General features: G+C 40.8%; 1 protein-coding gene across 3 annotated transcripts in view; it reads right to left on the reverse strand.

Annotated features, from left to right (window-relative positions):
* The window catches only part of pde4dip (phosphodiesterase 4D interacting protein), a 95,089-nt gene that overhangs the window by 72,176 nt on the left and 3,605 nt on the right, over nucleotides 1-19,308 (reverse strand). For 2 of the 3 annotated variants that reach the window (XM_085253003.1, XM_085253001.1), the window contains exons 1-3: nucleotides 14,763-15,205; nucleotides 5,733-5,776; nucleotides 4,362-4,429 (exon numbers count right to left, since the gene is read on the reverse strand). In XM_085253003.1, coding sequence (XP_085109129.1) covers nucleotides 4,362-4,429; nucleotides 5,733-5,776; nucleotides 14,763-14,788 — 138 coding nt within the window. In that variant the 5' untranslated portion in view covers nucleotides 14,789-15,205. Of the gene's footprint in view, nucleotides 1-4,361; nucleotides 4,430-5,732; nucleotides 5,777-14,762; nucleotides 15,206-19,308 lie in introns of those variants that run through there. The other variant, XM_085253004.1, reaches the window with a different exon arrangement.

Here is a 19,308-nt window from a genome sequence, read left to right on the forward strand (position 1 = left end):
CAGTGACCTCAAAAAGCAGAAAAGCACAAGAAGCAAAGTGAAGATAAAAGACTCAAGAGATGAAGGCAATTACCAGAAATGTTGCATTTAAATCACACACAGACCCGGGTCAACTGCAGGATCGGCTGTCTTTTTTTTTTTTTGTCTCTGTACAATATTGAATGCGATCTATTACTGCCACTCTGGTAATGGTAATCCATCTCTGACAGACCTTTCATAGCATATGTGGCTTTTTGGAAGTGAACACTGAGACTGAGGGCAAAATAACAGATTAACAACCCTAATTTGTCCTGAGGTTTTAATGGCCAAAATTATATGCAATCTTCCCCCTGTCTTCTATCAATCTCAGCGTCACCGTGGTCGGTTTGAATTCACATTTATAGTCAGCCATGTGCTTTCAATTTCTTCTGTGGACTAATAAAGGCCATTTGAGAAAGGGGCATTTTGATTGGGTGATTTCTCTTTTTTCTCTTTAAAAACCTCTGGACTGCAGAGTGTGAATGTTTGACAGTTACAAATGCTGCTCTGGCAGGTTCACATTTCTTTCAACCAGCCAGCGAGAGGACTGATTCTTTAAGCTGACGCAAATGTGAAGAGAAGACAAACTGTACACACACACACACACATACAATCACACGCAAACACAAAACCTGGATTCAATAATCCAGACTGCTCTATTAAGATGAGAGGCCGAACATACATAACCACTGTCAGAAAAACTCAATGTAAAACTATGGAGGAAATGAAAGTTCAACAAAGTTTAATGTGATCCATCAGAATATGGAAATATTTCAGACAAGAACCCAACTGTACTGTCTCTGCGCCATATTGAAAATTCGTTGTTTCCATTTCTTATAGTTTGAGAGCCTGAACTGTAAATACTTCTGCCTGACGAAATTCTGATAAATCGTTTTCTTAGTCTTACACTGTGACTTTTACAGTTTTGTGCCAGGTTTCTGAGATTTACCACATCTGAAAATATCCAGTACAATGAAACCTCCGCGTGGTATTGTATTGTTTGCACATCCATACTAGACTAGTGGAAGAGTGGAACGTCAACATTTTTTGTAAAAGACATTCCCACTGTTAAAAAAAAGGTATAGAAATAACAGACAAAACGTTTGTTTCACAATTTATCAATCAGAACTACATTCAGAATGAATGCATCCCAAAGTATTGCAGAGTCCTCACAAAGTGTGGGACAATTTTCACAATTTTAAAGATTTGCACACAAATAGGAATATCTCTGCAAAGCCAGATTTCATTATCAGTTCCAGTGAAAGAGAATAACGCCCCAAATATGGCAAAATCCAAAGTCTGTAGTCTATATAGCAGGGGTAGGCGACTCCAGTTGTTTTGAAAGGCCAAGACAGATTCCAAACCACTGCTTTGTAAAGACATTTTTTATAAACGTGTGCAAAACAAGGCACTTCAAAAGTTTTCACTGTTTACTCTAGTTTGAGTAAAGTTAAGCAATACATTATTAATAGCAGTACCTGAAATCTTTAGGTACTGGCATTATATAATATATGCGATATATAAAACTAGTCTGGTACTTTACATGGCAGCAGTTTAAGGAAATAAACATATGTATAAAATCTGTTTTCTGGCTCACTATAAAAATGACCAATCAAAATGTCTGTGTTAAAATTAACAAAATCAAATCAAAAATAAAGCAACCTGAAAGGCAATTCTACCATCTTCAGTTACTTTTTACCATAATCATATTATCATATTTAATCTGCTAAATCTGTTTTCAAACTACTGTGTTTGTCTTCAACTTTTCCACTATGCAATCCTCTCGCCCCCTTTTTAGTGACCACAATTGTTCGTTTAGAGTAGCAGAAATGTTACTGACTAAATTTTGGAATTATTTTAGATGAAAATATAAAAAAGAAAAGTAAACATCAATTAGTGCTCGCCAGGTTCAAATTTAGATGATTGTGTAAAAAATGTAAAAAAGAAAGGAAAAAAACAACAACTCTGTGCTCCTTGGAAGGATTTTTGCAGGTCTGCAACACATTGGCTCTAATTCCAATGGAAAGCACTAGTAGTATCATCCCACTTTTCTCATCTTTGCAAACAAAACCAGTAGTAAGTTGACTCCTAGTCTGCTCTATATGCAGTACTATGTGTGTACAAATAACCCGACTCATCCTTTCATCCCTTCGTGGGACCGTCAGAGTGAAACTTCAAAGCTACCCACACACTGTAATGTGGCCTCCAACCAACCAGCCCAGCCTCTTCCTGCAGCTTCAGAGAAAACACAGTGTATATGAAATGCACAATATGACAGTTACCATGGAGCGGTGACGTTCTTCTTCTTGAAATCTGAGACATAATTGAGGTTTTTCTGCTCTCTACTCTGTACCTGTTATTCAGACATAATTATGGTATTCTGAGCTGCCATAAATGCTATTAGGACTAATCTCATTAGCAGTGTATTGCTCAAGGACTTTTTTGATATTTCGAAATCCTGAACCATAAATCGAGCAAACAGCAGTGATAAAGAGACAACCCACTTCCACTAAGTCACATATTATTTATCTGAAAATGTTGGATTTCTCTTTGTACTTCAGTTTGCTTAGAAGTAGAAAAATATAAAAGTAGAAAAATATAAAAGCAGCAACACTGGAAGTAGCATGATTCTCCCATAGCCAGCCAGTTGTCTGTCAGGCCCTAATTTGATTCACTGAACTAGACTGCTCTACCCTATCTGTGGTACTCATATGGAATCATTTAATAAATATTAGGATTTACTGTGAAGGATAAAGCATAGAAGGAGACGGTGGTTCCGTTTTGGTAAAAAATCTAGGATTTAATTGCAGGTATCTGTGTGTGTTCTTTGCACACATACAGGTTATGGAAGTAGTTTTGCAATCATTAGTTGACAAACTTAAGATTCCACCCACTCATCTCTTTTGGGTCAAAAACCTGATGTCACTGTCACACAGTTGTGATTAAAAAAAAATCAGTAGCATAAAATATAAAATGAGGTGTGAAACAAATCTTTTAAAATATTAACTGTTTATTTGTTACCGCCTGTTTATACATTCAGAAATAACCTTTTAGAGAAACAAAAATTAATCAGGCAGTTTGTCCTGTGAAAAAATATGGATTCGATCTTCTCTGGCTGTAGTTTCAACTTTCATACCGTGCTTCACTTCAGGCCAAACTCACCACCGTTCAACATTATTACAACCAGCAAGCCCAGCCTGTTTTTCATCTATACTTCTGTCCTTCAATAAATGGGGTAATTGCAGCAAGCACCTACAGAGTTATATCACACCCATAATGCTAGTGGCAGAGTTCCCAGAATTCATTACTGTGGGGTAGAAACAGACCTAGAGGAGCACCATGCCCCCCATTTCATTGGTGTTTCATACAGACTGTTTGATTTCCAACCTCTAAAAATATTTTGCATATGCAAGCTTTTAAAATGCATTAATCTCTCTATTTTTATATGTGAGTCTGTATTTGTGTTAACCATCTGATCATGGAAGTGGACAGCAAGGCCGAAACATTTGACATTGCTGTTAAATATATCAAATGAAAATGAGCTAGAACACACGAAGTGTTGGTGGCATCAGCTGCAGTAAGTAATGTGAGCAGAGAATGCTTCACATTATAAAATAATGATTTCATTGCAGTGGCATTTTGTCAGGCAATTTCTAAAATGTATAGAAACTAAATGTAGAAAAAACAGTGGCTGTATCATTCAAAAAGCACCCTCGTCACGTTCAAAGAATCACCAGCAGGGATACGTTTGATACCTTTTAATATCACAGTTTTAAAAATGTGCTGACACTTATTGTTGTTTTTGTTTTTTGGACCTTACCGTAGGCAGTGAATACACAGTCTGCAGTTTTTCAGTTTCAGTTCAAATATACCCCAACACAAGAATCACATACTCCAAACAAATGACACCTCGTGCACTAATGAGGCACACCAGCAAACCTGACAGAAATAGTGGTCGACTGAGTAAGAGATCCACAAATTAGAAATAGTTTTACAGTCTGTCTAAAAGTGGCAAGACTGTGGAAAACCAGCTTTAGCAAAGGGAACTCTCTAAGTCATGAGGACTTTCGGTTGCCACATCAACTTCCTCAACGCACCTAAATAGTAATTAACAGTGGGCAGAGGCAAGCCTGGGCCTGTCTGACACACAGTAGATGACTAACACTAGTGTAGTCTCATCAAGTTCACAACTCAACAGCTATTTTCTTGCAACACTAGGAGATATTTGTTGTTTCTATCAGCTTGTTTCTGTCTACACCAAACTGTGACATATCTGGCCTCGGTCAGTATCAAAGGAATGCTCTGCTTTCTGCACAGGTTTGTAGCTGAGCCGATATCCTTACCTGTTCAAACTCTCTGAGGCTGTGCATCTGTACTGGGGGTCCTTTGTCTGTTTCGTCACCTGAGAAATCTGCACAGGTAGAAGAAGAAACATGTACACATCAACCCATTACTCGCAGAGGAGCTATTCTGCTGCAGGAATTTAATACCCTTAGGGTTTTCTATGTTTATAGCTTCATAACACAGAACAAGTCTGCTGTATACAGTGTGTTTAATAGTAAAAAACAAAAAGCATTTGATCTGCGAAATGCTGTTTAAATCTCCTCATGAATGCTTCCTATTTACAGTAAATTTGCTCTAGTTTCTGAGAATCATCAGTGCAACAGCAACGGGTGAAATTTAAACACTTCAGGGTTTTCTGAGCAACGTCTCTGAGACTGTGTGATCAACCATCACCTCGTTATAAACCCATTAAACCTAGATACAAATGGGCTGTGTGTGTCCTTATACACACACTCATAGAATTGATATAGTATATTGTGGTCCAATTTAAATATTTCCAGAGGTCTAAAGACATCACGAAGCCATGCTTATCCCCTATAACAGGCCAGGAGTTTTCCAAGAAAACTCCATCCAATACTTAGAATTCGATTTGTATAATAGTTTGAATTTTATTCCTTTAAAAGCAGGGGCAATTATCTGCAGGAGAAAGGGGGTGGTGGTAGTGAAGGGCAAGATCCCAAGGGGTGTAATCACGTTAGTTTTGGCAGAGTTTATATTTCTAACGATTCTATAAAATTGCAGCACATTAAATATGATTAAAAAGCTGTTGTGTAAGAAGTTAGAAGGTATCCTGGATCAAGTGCTGAGATGTTAGCTGCTGCAGTGCCTGCAGCAAGCCAGGCTACGAAACACTACAGAACACCGATATGAATGACATAATAGTAGAAGTATGCAAGCACACATTTTGTTTGATTGGACTTCTCAGAACCATCATTAACATAATACATTACTTTTGTCCAAATCCTCATCACATTTAAATCACACTTTAATACTGTGAATTTTGACAAATAATTTCATGTCATTGTCCTGGTCTTTGACCCAGGACTATGATGAAGCTAGAAGCCAGAGAACAGTGATGCCTGAGGTAATCAGAGCATTCAGGGCAGTAACCACCAAACTGGGTGAATGGATCCAGCAGATCCCAGAAATCACTTTGGAGATCTGTCCTAGGAAGAGCAAAGATACTTCACAGGCCATCAAGCTGCCAAGGTAGGGGTATTCTTAAGTTATAGGACCCAAGTTTGAATGATAAAGGCAGCTTACTTACAAAGAAATGAACATTGTTTAATTTTTAGAAGCAGGAGAAAATGCACATTTAAAAAATAAGACAAGCACCACTTTGCATTTGTAATACATTAGGAGACACTTACCCATCATGCTTTTCGGCCTGGCCCGTTTATCTGCACCACAGTGCCTGAAAACAGAGACAGCTATCAGTAAAGTCCCTGAACATTTTCCCATGTGTCTTCACCATAATGATCCTTATCTTTGCACTAAACTTGTTTTCTGCTGGAGTCCTGTCTGCATGATGTATGAGTGAAAATGTAGTAAGTCGTACAAAGCAGTAGGAATGAGCAGAGCTGCTTCACACTGCCATGTCAGAGAAGCTGACACTCACATGCTGCTGGTGGAAAATGAGTCAGCAAATGCTTCAAGTCACACAGCCATCAGTCACCAATGGGGAAACAGTAAACAAAGACAGCATGGAATAATCCAAGAACTCCTTCCACCAACTGGCCGTGAAACTCTAACTTCTTAGAGACTTCCTCATTTTTGGGACCTAATGTTAACTAACCTGTGCACCCCTGCTAATATACATGAATTACAAGCCGCCATATATAGGAGAATACTCTGATTGGGTGAGGTTGGTTAAGTCATTTACACTCCTGAGACATATCCTGTAACCAGTGTTGGGGAGTAACGGAATACATGTACCGCTGTTATGTATTTAAAATACAAAATATGAGTAAATGTATTCCGTTACAGTTACCATTTAAAAGGTGGTATTTATAATACAGTTACTTTGTTGAAATAAAGGGATTACACGGCAGTCTTTTCCTGTTTCATATGTTAGGCTGTCCCCTCTCTATTTTTGGTAATTCCGTGCCGGTGGAAACCCAAACAAAACACACATTAAGAGGCTCTAATGCCTGTGTCTCAACCTTGCGGCCTGCATAATGACGTGACAACAGATTTTTTCAAATTATTGTTCAAAAAATTATTTAATATAAAGGCAATAGGCAGAGTGTTACAGGTATAGCCCTAAAGAATGTAGCCTTCTGGGAAGTGTAGCCCAGTTGTAAGTAAGCTATTAAGACTCGACTGTACACTGTGTTCGTGTTTTCCTCCAAAACAATAAGTTCCGTTGGAGCAGATTTTCAACGCCTCTCTCTGTCTCTCACTAGCGAAGTTGACCCAGACAACAAAGTAAAGCTAGATTACAGCTACAAGCCCGACACGGAACCTGACGTATTAGCCAGAGGTCCCTTTACTACGGTTTGGAGCCGCTGACCTGTTCTATATACGCATTAGCTGCCAAAAGTGCAGCTTTACCTAATGTCCACCTACTGTTACTCATTTAGATTAAGATTTAAACAGCTAGTTGGTGTTGGTATGGCAAGTAACCTTCAGTAATAGTAATAAATCACACAGCAATAGTACATTCATGTAGTTGTAAAAAGCATGAGAATGTATTAAGTAATCCAAAGTATTCAGAATACATTACTCTCATTGAGTAACGTAACAGAATACTTTACAAAATACACCTATCAACAACTCCGTGCAGTGATTGCTAGATAGCTAACTTTTTTGCTAACATTACATTGCCAAATTACTTCACCAGCTAATATGATCTTTTAGAATAACTGATATGATGATGATATTTATTCATCAGTAAATCATTTATTAGCCAAACGCAAAGACTGAATTCATGTGAATTATTGGTTGGCAAGCTAGCCAATTTTGCAGCCTGGGACACTGAGAATCAGAATCAGAATACTCTATTGATCCCTGGGGGAAATTATTTTTTGTTACAGTGCTCCATTATAAACCAACATAAACCAACATTAACAAGACAGACAATACGCTAACTAAGAATAGTACTATATATATATATAAAAAAAAAAACACACCCAGCACGCCCCTGCGGGCGGTTTATCCTTCAAGCTCGGGTCCTCTACCAGAGGCCTGGGAGCTTGAGGGTCCTGCGCAGTATCTTAGCTGTTCCCAGGACTGCGCTCTTCTGGACAGAGATCTCCGATGTTATTCCCGGGATCTGCTGGAGCCACTCGCCTAGCTTGGGAGTCACCGGACCTAGTGCTCCGATTACCACGGGGACCACCGTCACCTTCACCCTCCACATCCTCTCCAGCTCTTCTCTGAGCCCTTGGTATTTCTCCAGCTTCTCGTGTTCCTTCTTCCTGATGTTGCTGTCATTCGGAACCGCTACATCGATCACTACGGCCGTCTTCTTCTGTTTGTCTACCACCACTATGTCCGGTTGGTTAGCCGCCACCATTTTGTCCGTCTGTATCTGGAAGTCCCACAGGATCTTAGCTCGGTCATTCTCCACCACCCTTGGGGGCATCTCCCATTTTGACCTCGGGACTTCCAGGTTATACTCGGCACAGATGTTCCTGTACACTATGCCGGCCACTTGGTTATGGCGTTCCATGTATGCCTTGCCTGCTAGCATCTTGCACCCTGCTGTTATGTGCTGCATTGTCTCTGGGGCATCTTTACACAGCCTGCACCTGGGGTCTTGCCTGGTGTGATAGACCCCAGCCTCTATGGATCTTGTACTCAGAGCTTGTTCTTGTGCTGCCATGATTAGTGCCTCTGTGCTGTCTTTCAGTCCAGCTTTGTCCAGCCACTGGTAGGATTTCTGGATATCAGCCACCTCCTCTATCTGCCGGTGGTACATACCGTGCAGGGGCCTGTCCTTCCATGATGGTTCCTCGTCTCCCTCCTCTTTCTTGGGTTTCTGCTGCCTGAGGTATTCACTGAGCACTCGGTCAGTTGGGGCCATCTTCCCAATGTATTCTTGGATGTTCGTTGTCTCATCCTGGACTGTGGTGCTGACACTCACCAGTTCCCGGCCCCCTTCCTTCCGCTTAGCGTACAGCCTCAGGGTGCTGGACTTGGGGTGAAACCCTCCATGCATGGTAAGGAGCTTTCTTGTCTTTATGTCAGTGGCTTCTATCTCCTCCTTTGGCCAGCCTATTACCCCAGCAGGGTACCTGATCACGGGCAGGGCATACGTGTTGATGGCCCGGATCTTGTTCTTACCATTCAGCTGACTCCTCAGGACTTGCCTGACCCTCTGCAGGTACTTGGTGGTTGCAGCCTTTCTAGCGGCCTCTTCATGGTTCCCATTTGCCTGCGGGATCCCCAGGTACTTGTAACTGTCCTCTATGTCTGCAATGTTGCCTTCTGGTAGTTCAATCCCCTCAGTTCTGACTACCTTCCCTCTCTTTGTTACCATCCGACTACACTTCTCCAGTCCGAACGACATTCCAATGTCATTGCTGTATAGCCTGGTAGTGTGGATCAGTGAATCGATGTCTCGTTCACTCTTGGCATACAGCTTGATGTCATCCATGTACAGGAGGTGGCTGACAACTGCTCCGTTCCGTAGTCGGTATCCGTAGCCAGTCTTGTTAATGATCTCACTGAGGGGGTTCAGGCCTATGCAGAACAGCAGTGGGGACAGAGCATCTCCTTGGTAGATCCCGCACTTGATGGTGACTTGTGCTATGGGCTTGGAGTTGGCCTCTAGTGTTGTACGCCACATCCCCATTGAGTTCCTGATGAAGGCTCTTAGGGTCCCATTGATCTTGTACAATTCTAGGCATTCCAGTATCCAGCTGTGGGGCATTGAGTCATAGGCCTTCTTGTAATCAATCCAGGCAGTGCACAGGTTGGTCAGTCTGGTCTTGCAGTCTCGGCTGACTGTTCTATCTACCAGTAGCTGGTGTTTTGCGCCTCTGGTATTCTTGCCAATTCCTTTCTGTGTCCCACTCATGTATTGACCCATGTGCCTGTTCATCTTAGCCGATATGATGCCTGACAGGAGCTTCCATGTAGTACAAGGACCTTCTTGGGGTCCTTGGGGATCAGGACCGTCCGGCCTTCAGTTAGCCATTCCGGGTGTCTCTCGTTAACTAGCAGCTGGTTCATTTGTGCTGCCAGACGCTCGTGGAGTGCAGTCAGCTTCTTTAGCCAGTAGGCGTGAACCATGTCGGGCCCTGGTGCTGTCCAACTCTTCATACTGGAGACCCTTTCTTGGATATCTGCCACTGTGATGGTTACTGGACCCTGTTCAGGGAGGTCGCTGTGGTCTGCCCTCAGATCCACTAGCCACTGAGCATTGCCGTTATGGGTTGCGTCCTTCTCCCATATGCTCTTCCAGTATAGCTCCGTCTCCAGCCTTGGTGGTGCTGTTCTCTTATTATTGTTCCCTTGCCACTGAGAGTACACCTTTGCTGGTTCTGTGGAGAACAGCTGGTTTATTCTCCTGCCTTCTATCTCTCTGGTGTACCTCCTCAAGCGGCTGGCCAAGGCTGTGAGTCTTTGCTTGGCAGTTTCCAAGGCCTCAGGTACGGACAGCTTGCTGTATTTCTTAGGCACCTTCTTTGTCGCACCTTTCTGCAACTCCGTTAGTTGGCTAACCTCCCTCCGTGCTACTTTGATCTTGCCCTCTAGCCTCCTTCTCCATGGAGGGTACTGCCCCTTGTGGCTGTTCAACTTGTAGCCAAGCATCTCACTGATCACTGCTGCCGTATTGTAGATCAGCTTGTTAGTGTCGGTAATCGTGGTTGTAGGTATTGTCCGTAGTGCTGCATTAACATCATCTAGCAGACCTTCTGAGGGTACTTCACGTAATCTTGGTAACCGGCTACGGGGGATCCAGGTTTCAAGCTTGGCCATTATCCTATTTTTCAGGTCAGTTCCTCTCGCACTCAACGATCCTTCTCCTATCGCACTTGGGGCTATGTACCCAATCTTGGGTGGGGGTGATGATATCTCCCCCCTGACCTGGTGTCCTGACTCCTCCTTGCCGTCGCATTTGTGTTGTACCTCGTCAATCTCTAGCTGTGAGAGCAGTCCCTTCTTTCGAATGTTGGAACACTGAGCTACTAGTTGTTTCGCCGTCATTGTGGATGTTGGGTATCGAAGAATCCATAGGTCCGTCATCCTATTCATGTAGCCCCTTCCGCCGGGGTTACTTGCGTAGTAGCATTCCAACAACGCCCTGTTTTCGTCTCTTGCCCACCGATGCCTTCTTGTTCCAGTAGTCCACTTTTCGTCAGGGTGCCCTGGTTCCTCAACACCTGACGCGGACCTTGTTGATCCGGGCGACGTCCGAGCCGGCATGCCTTCATATTTATCTGTCTCGCTCATGTCTGCGGTAGGCTCGCTTAGAATCAGAATCAGAATCAGAATACTTTATTGATCCCTGGGGGAAATTATTTTTTGTTACAGTGCTCCATTTTAAACCAACATTAAGACAAGACAGACAATACGCTAACTAAGAATAGTACAATATATACATATATATACATACATACATACATAAGTCATAAGGGGTCTAGCCTTAGGACCCTTACTGGATACAGACGCCCCAGGCAGGAATCGAACTTGCGATCCTGGGTTTTTGATGCATTCATGGTTAAGATATAACCATAATTTATATAAGTTGTGTCCAAGGTACTTCAGCATCTAGCTAGCACCACAGAAGTGGAGTGAACGAAATCCAACTTTTTTGAAATGCCGGGTAATTTCAAATTCATCATTTTAAAAGGCTCAATATATGATGTATGACACACACACTGTTTCTGTGCAATTTGGCACATAATTTGATATCTATGGGTGAAGTGGCTGTATTTCCAAGGGAAGAAAAAATGTTAATGCGTGATTATTTTACTCTCTGCGATGGAGAGTAAAATAAGAAAGAGGAGACATGAGAGGAAGATTAGAGATTCTGTTGTAAGGTAAAGACTGCTTAAGAAGTGGGGTCGCTGTAGCTCAGGAGGTAGAGCAGAGCATCTACTAATCAGAAGGTTGCTTAATGCATCCAAGTGTGAATGTTTGTGAATATTAGGGAGACAAAGCATAGAAAAGGTGCTTGTGTGATTGAATGAATGGGGCATGATGTTTAATGTGCTTTGAGTGCTCAGGTAGAGTATTAGGATTATGTGTAATTGCATTGGCTGCATTTTTAGATAAATAGTTGTATATAACTTTAATGTTTACAAAATTTGTGCATAAGTTTTCAAAATTTACAATTTATATTTGCATTTCAAGTTATGAAAATAATTTACTAAACATGTCTGTGGTTTTTACAGTAAAAAATATATAACTACTACTAGGATTTTATGTTTTTTGTGTGATTTTATATGAAACGTATACCTACTGCATTTGAATCATTTTAACCATATGTAACACCGGAATATGTGTTGTTTTTTTTTTTTTTTTAAGGCTTTGATTTGGCCACCCCATTTGATTTCCATGACACCCTAAGAAAATTTCTCTAGATCCCTGATCAACCAAGGTTTAGGGTGAACCCATGAGGCCTTGCCTGACCCTATCATGTAACTTACTGAGATCAAATGACACAAGATGTTATTGGGCGTTAAGGTGTCTGGAAAGGGATCTCAAACCTGGATTATAGATGGCAGACAGTTGGTGTCACAAGCCACCATCTCTGTTCAAATACTGTTGTTCACAGTGGACATAGATGGCCTCTTTCACTCCTCTATCAAACCATCTGTCTCCTCTGTCCAAAATGTGAACATCTGCATCCTCGTAACAGTGACCTTTAACCTTTAGATGCAGATATAGTCTCGTCTTGTCAAGGTGGCTCTTCTATGTTGTGCTATGCATTTATGAAGTGGCTGTTTGGTTTGTCCAATGTAGAGGTCTGAGCACTCTTCTCTGCACTGTGCAGCATACACAATGTTGTTTAGTTTGTGTTTGGGATTTTTGTTTTTGGGATGAACCAGTTTTTGTCTGAGGGTGCGGCTGGGTCTGAAGTATACTGGGATCTCGTGTTTGGAGAAGACTCTCCTGAGTTTCTCTGATAAACCTGCTACAAAAGGGGATGACAGTATAGTTCCATTTGTCCTTCTGATTCTCTCCAGTTGGTGTCTGACCTTCTTTTCTGTGCATCTTTGGTGATTTTATGAAAGCCCAATTAGAATAACTACATGTTTTAAGAGCTTTCTTTACATGTGTGTTCCTTCTTTTTCCCTTCTGGCATAGAGGGAATGTTTTCTGCCCGGTGTTACAGGGTCCTGATTTCTCCAGGTTTGTGTTCCAGAGGATGGTGGGTGTCAAAGAGTAGGCACTGGTCTGTGTGTGTGGTCTTGTGGCAATGCTAAGGTTTCCATTTTCCTCAATGTGGCAGACTGTTATCCTTTGTGTCTTCCCTATTGAACTTTAAATTTCTGTCTAATGAGTTGATGTGAGCACTGAAGGATTCAACTTCTTGGGTTTTAGTTTTGATCCAGGTGCCATCCATGTATCTGTACCCATGGCTTGGTGCTGTCCTTTTAAAAGAGACAAGAGCTTTTCTTTCCACTTCCTCCATGTAAAGGTTGGCTACAATAGGTGACACTCGGGAGCCCATGGCACATCCATGTTTTTGTCTGTAGAAACCCTTGTTGTATTTAAAATATGTGGTGGTAAGGCCGAGATCTAACAGTGTACAAATTTGTTTGGGGGTGAAGCTGGTTCAGTTTTCCAAGGAGCTGTCTTCTTGTAGTCGTTTTCTGAGAGTCTCCACTGCCTCATTTGTAGGTATGCAAGTGAAGAGTAAAACCACATCAAAGGACACTATGGTTTCATCTGGATCCAGTGCAAGTTTCTGGTCCTTGTTGTTGAAGTCAGTGGAGTTGATGTGATGGGGTTGTTCCCCACAAGGGGCACAAGGATGGTGGCAAGGTGTTTGGAAATGTTGTAGGTAGTTGAGTTTATACTGCTAACACTGGGTCTGAGTGGGAGTCCTTCTTCGTGGATCCTTGGAAGTCCGTAAATACAGGGTATAGCATCCCCTTGGTATAGACGACGGTATGTATGTAGGGCAGTCAATGACTTTATCCTTTTCAAGTTCTTGCAGGCAACTGTTGACTTTTGTAGTCGCTTGTGGGGTCTCATTTTAATGCTTCATAGGTACTGTTGTCACTAAGGAGTGCAGTAATTTTTGTGTGATAATCCGTTGGGTTTAGAACAAAAGTGCACCTCCCCTTGTCGGCTGGTAATATGGTGATGTTTTGTTTTTGCTCAGTGATGCAACGGCCTTCTTTTCTTGTATTGTGAGGTTAGACGAAGGGACTTTAGCACTGGAGAGGGTGGATGAAACCTTCATCTTTTGCTCTGCTTCTGTTTGTGTTCATTTATTAATCCATATGGCAGTTTCCGTGGTTAGCAACAGATACATTTTAAGAAAGAGACAAAGCACTCAATTCTGAATTGTAATTTCTGAGCAAATTCTCAATAGAAAGATAGTGGTGGAAGTGTAACTACCAAGGGAGAAGGTTTTACAATCGTATTTGTTTGTAAAGTCAGCAATCTTTTAGGCAGTTTGCATTAGATTTGACTAAATAGTTTGTACATGAAGTTTTCATGTTTCGTTGACCTTTGAAAAGAAAGGTAATAATGCTTCAAAATAATTGCATATTTAAGTTTTCAATAAGTAACAGAAGTTTGTTCTTGAGGATGTCATCAATTTCAATTTAACGTGAATCTGAATCTAAAGTGGTATTAAGCTTTTTAACAACAGGTGCCAAATTTCAGCTTTAAGGTGGCCAAGGGTTGGATAGTGGCAAATGTAACAAAGGCTTCTAAATTGTAATATAATGTAGTTGCTCCCTGGCTGCCCTGAACTTAGCGTCCCCCTTGTCAAATTCCACTTTAACCCCAGACAATAACATGTAGAATATTTCCATTTGCTGGACCGCAGCAGCCACCAAATCGTGACGTTTTCAGTCATCTCATCAGTTTTAAGAATAAGTTCCAACTGGATGACACAATATTTTACACTGTTAGTGTAATTGCATGAATTACTTTTAGTATGAGAAATAAAACATGACTAATGTTTTGTCACATGCCTGAAGGGGTTAAAATAACAACAGTGGACACAGATAATGCAGCTGTTTACGTTGAAATGACTGCAGCTGGCTGAGCTAATTTCCGTGTAATACTGACACAACAGCTCTCTTTTCTCCTGAAAGGTAAATGAGACTCTGCTTTCAGAACAAAATCTTTTCTCTACATGTTACATTTATAAAAGCGCACTCACACATGCCTATACAGAACAAAGAAATACAACACACTCACACTTCACAAACCATGCACATTCATCAAACTGACTCATCATAAGCACTGTTGCAAAGGCTTACCTTCCTCTATAAAGAAATCCACTCATTTTTCAGCTGTATCATTAAAAAACAGCACAAAAGCTCAGTACATAGTATGTCCTCATCTGTCAGGTGAATAGTCCTTGGCCTCAGCCTTCAGAGACCCGAAGATATCCGATTACCTCCTAGCTGCCATTAGAGTTTCAGTAAACACTCAAACCCAGGCATATTACAAGCTGCAAATAGCAAAGTTGCAGAGAATCTTCAGAGTCAAAGCAGAGTGACCACAGTCAGGCTCTTCGGCCACGAGGCTCCCAGAGGAGCGAGCCAAGCACCCAGGCAGTCATTTGACGTGGCAGCGAGAGTCACAGAGAGACGTGGTAAACAGCACCGTGGAGCAAAGGTACACAGAGGCTGCTTGCTTCACCATGAAAGAGTGATCTGTCTCAGCATGCTCCACAACAGCCGCTTCACCAGGTATGTGTGCGTGTGTGTGTCAGTGGGTGTATAAACCACACCAACGTTTTCCAGCCATTTCTAATAAAATACTCACTGTCTATTGACTATTTGCCTCTGGTACTTTTTAAAGGCAGGTGGAGCACAAGGAGGATACCTGTGTGTTTGATAGTGTGCATGTGTGTTTATGCACACCTCCTTCTCCCTGTAGGTGTGTCTAACGTGTTGCAACAGGTAAAAGGCGGCATTTAGACACTAATTTCCTCCAACACAAAACACTGAACTGCTTTACATTTTTTCCTGGAGAAAATGTTCAGATCCTTCACATAAAAGCAGCATTAAGCACCTCTGTTATCACTCTCTTGAAAATCAGTTTAAAAGAATCACAGCATAGCTGTGCCGACTAGATCTGAACAAACAAGCAGCACATTGAGGTTGGCCGAGGGAGCTCAGGATCAAAGCTAGACAGCTTTAGGCTAGGAGTCAAAAACAGTGGTCTGGATCAACGTTTGTGGAAATTCTTATTCAGTGCTTCTCCAAACAGGAGGGTGTGGTCTGTGTGAGTCTGTATGTAGGGAGAAAAAATCAGATTTAAACTGTGTTTGGTTTAAAGAAAAACTCCTATGGGCAATTTTAGGTGTGGCAGTTTATTAACACAAAGGATCAAATTGTATATTCATTCACCTGAGAACCAGACCTTTATAAATTAGAGAGAAGCCTCTTCTTTGGTCATAGGAGTTTTAATTTTCTGTTACCTTTCTTAATATTGCATATTCAGTTTAATGTGCACAGATAATGATAATTATCACTTAGTAAACGAAGGGCAAGCACAATTAGACAAGGTGTGCCAAGTTACAGTATTAATGGTTATTTATCATTTGTTTTGCTGCTACTTTACTTCATAAAAGTGTGTGTATAGCAACGAGAAAATTGTATTTGAATTCAAATCTTAATGGCACTCAGAAAACGTGTTTTCATGCAAGGGGAAAACCTTGACTCATAATAATAACAACAATAATAATAATGAAAAAGAAAATAATAGTAATAATAATAATAATAATAATAATAATAATAATAATATTAAAACACATTCCCAGATCCAAATAAAATCAAATTGTCTCCTCCTTTGGTCATGATCCACCGTTTTAGATAAATAATGTTTTTGTATACAATAATCTTGGAAATGAAGTGAAAGTAGTACAGTAGTGGTAACAAACTGGTGAAAAAAACAGGAAAGACACTGGAATTGTTTTCTGCTTTCTAAACTCCCACAGGTTTTTATATAGATTCACATTTGCCAGACAGCTGTACCCAATGTTCATGTTTGCTGACTGTTTTTATTCACAACCACAATACATGTGCTAATGCTGGCCAAGAGCTCGTGCACCTTTTTTTGACACCTGTTTTTGATTCGCGCTAAAATAAGCCAAACAAAATGGGGAAAAGAAAGATTATAGCGATCATAACTCACTACAGTTTAATTTTATTGAGATAACAAGACCTGTTTAGTAGTAAATTCTACTACTTCATGTACTGCCATGTAATAACAGCTTCATAGGAACTGAGTATGTAAATAACACTTAATATTCATTACATAGAGATACCTTGCTATATTTGGATCTATGTGCATATATGAAATCTAAAACTGGGCAATTCATAATTTAGTGTAACCTGCAATCTGCCAGATAGATACAGATACATGACCTGTAGGTTTGGGGTTAAGGAACAGGGAATGTCTCTTCTCCTCTCTTCCTCACCTTCACTGTCCTTCCATCTTGACCTAAGCATAGATATCCTCACATTCCACACATAGCACGCAGCGTGCAGCTGGCCAGCAGGCCTTATTGGGGCAAGAGACAGAAAATCAGAGGTTGAACTGAGAGGCTTCCCTCAACTGAGCCAAACGCAATTAGCCAAAATAACAAACCCTTCACTCAAGTGTGATTTACTGCTTGGGCCACTTGGAGTCTTGGGTGTTACTGTGTATTCATAATTCCTTACATCAGGCCTATAGTTCCCAACCCATGGGGTTAGGGCAAAAACAATTTCAAAGTAAACTTCAAAGATTATTATAGAAACAAGAATAAGGAAAATGAAAAAGAAGATAATGGCGGGAGAAAATTTAGTAATGAGGGCACTAAGGAAGAGGAAGAAGAGCGGAAAGGCAGGTGTGAAGGTAGGAAGGTATGACATACCTGTGGCAGTATGGATATGTAGGAGAGAGGGCAGTGGTCTTTTTAAGTGGTCTTTGTTTAACACAATCCTGGAGAGAGGGGACATCCCTGAGGAATGGATACCAGGAAGGAGGTGGTGTGACACACCTGCAGTCATTTACCTTTAACTTGTATATTAGCAGAATATTGTTACCACAGAAACTGACATTTGTTTATGAGACTACATTAAGTTACCAGTTTCATCTAAGATTATGATTTTTATCATTTTTTTTAATTCCATATTAATTCTGTGTGCGTATTATTCTCTTCTGACAAGCTGTGGTCACCACTGCATAACAGAAGAATTTATTCACTTAACCTATCAGTCTGTAACTTTTCGATTTTCTTCACTGTTTAGTTATTCTCTTGACTGAGTTGTTGCTGTGTCAGCACGTAGATATTTCACACATGACTCCTGTGGTTTAGAAGAATCAGTCAAATTCCCTTGACTGAGCTCACATCTTTATTTTTGGCAGTCAAACTATGATCATAGAACTTGAGTCGGACCTTCACGCTCCAAAAAGATTGAAAGAGAAATTACGAGAACGGGACAGTTTATTCAGTAGAGCTAGATGTAGAAATTCGGTGTTAAATTTAACTACTATGAATAATGTTATCTGATATTGTTATTCTAGATTGAGGTGATGACATGCATGAAAGACATGAGACATGAAACAAGAGAGACGAGGGCCAGTCTCCTGACAGAAAGCTACACCCTGTTATTAACCCAATCACATCCTTTACCCTCCTACTTGGACATTCTTTCTTTTTTTTTCCTTGTTACCGTAACTTTCAGCTTTCCACCTTGAATCTTGTATCTGTGCTCTTGTGCTTAGACTGCTGTTGCTGGCTAACAATTATAACAGGTCGATGTCAGCCAGTCACCTCAACTCCGTTTACAGTGAATAATTTTTTTTTTACTTTAATCAAAACCTTACTGACTTTAGAAAGAGTATTGCAAAAATAAAAAGTGTTCAAACACAGAAAGGAAATGTGAAGCATTTCTTTTAAACTTTACTAAATTGCATGTAGACATGGCAGAGACAGCCTGCTGAAGTTCAAACCAAGCATTAGGAAGAAAGGGGAGTGAAAGTGACATGGTTCTTGATGCCAGATGGGCTGCTCTCATTTTTTCAGTGGAGAATTTCGAGCTGATAGAAAGGCAACAGTAACTCAGTCGCTTGTTAGAAAAATGTAAGCAGAAGAGCATTTCTGAAAGTATCTGACCTTGAATCAGACTGGTACAGCAGACCACACTGTTGGTCACTACTGTTATCTAAGAACAGGATATGGAGGCTATATTTTGCACAGATTTTTCACCAAAATTCCACAATAGAAGTTTGGAGAAACACAACCCTACTGGTCTCCATAATCACCAGATCTCAGTCCAGTGGAGCATATTTGGGATGTTGTTGAACGTGACATTTGTATGAGCAGCAACTATGTGATACAACATGTTACTAATTACTACTATGATATATGCTTACATGTGATTGGCTTTGCCATGACATGCACCTGTGATCAAGGCTGGAAGTATGTATTTTGTATTGTATCTGTTTTTTTGCAAGTAAACCTCTGACAGTGTGTTACTCGATTTGTTCTTTCATACTTATTTGAAAGATGTTCAAAGTAATTAAATTGAAAACCCAATGTAGGACTCATCAGACCAGAACTAAATTTAAACACATCTTAATTGCAGGCAGCAGACTGAGTTAACAAAAATAATAACAGAGCAGCGGATGGGCAAAACAGACTGATAAACTAGGACCAGAGAAAAACACAGACAGATGAGCATGCAGCATAAGGTTATGAGGGAAGATGAAACAAAGACCAGAAGCAAAAAATTGACATAAGCTAAACTAACATTGAAGCAAGACTGAATTCCAACAGCAGGCACTGAGGACAAGACACAGAGATGA

The sequence above is a fragment of the Mchenga conophoros genome, linkage group LG17 (assembly GCF_057382185.1).
Source record: "Mchenga conophoros isolate Kocher_MC1m ecotype Shallow Benthic linkage group LG17, M_conophoros_male_GT1.1, whole genome shotgun sequence".
NCBI classification, from domain to species: Eukaryota; Metazoa; Chordata; class Actinopteri; order Cichliformes; family Cichlidae; genus Mchenga; species Mchenga conophoros.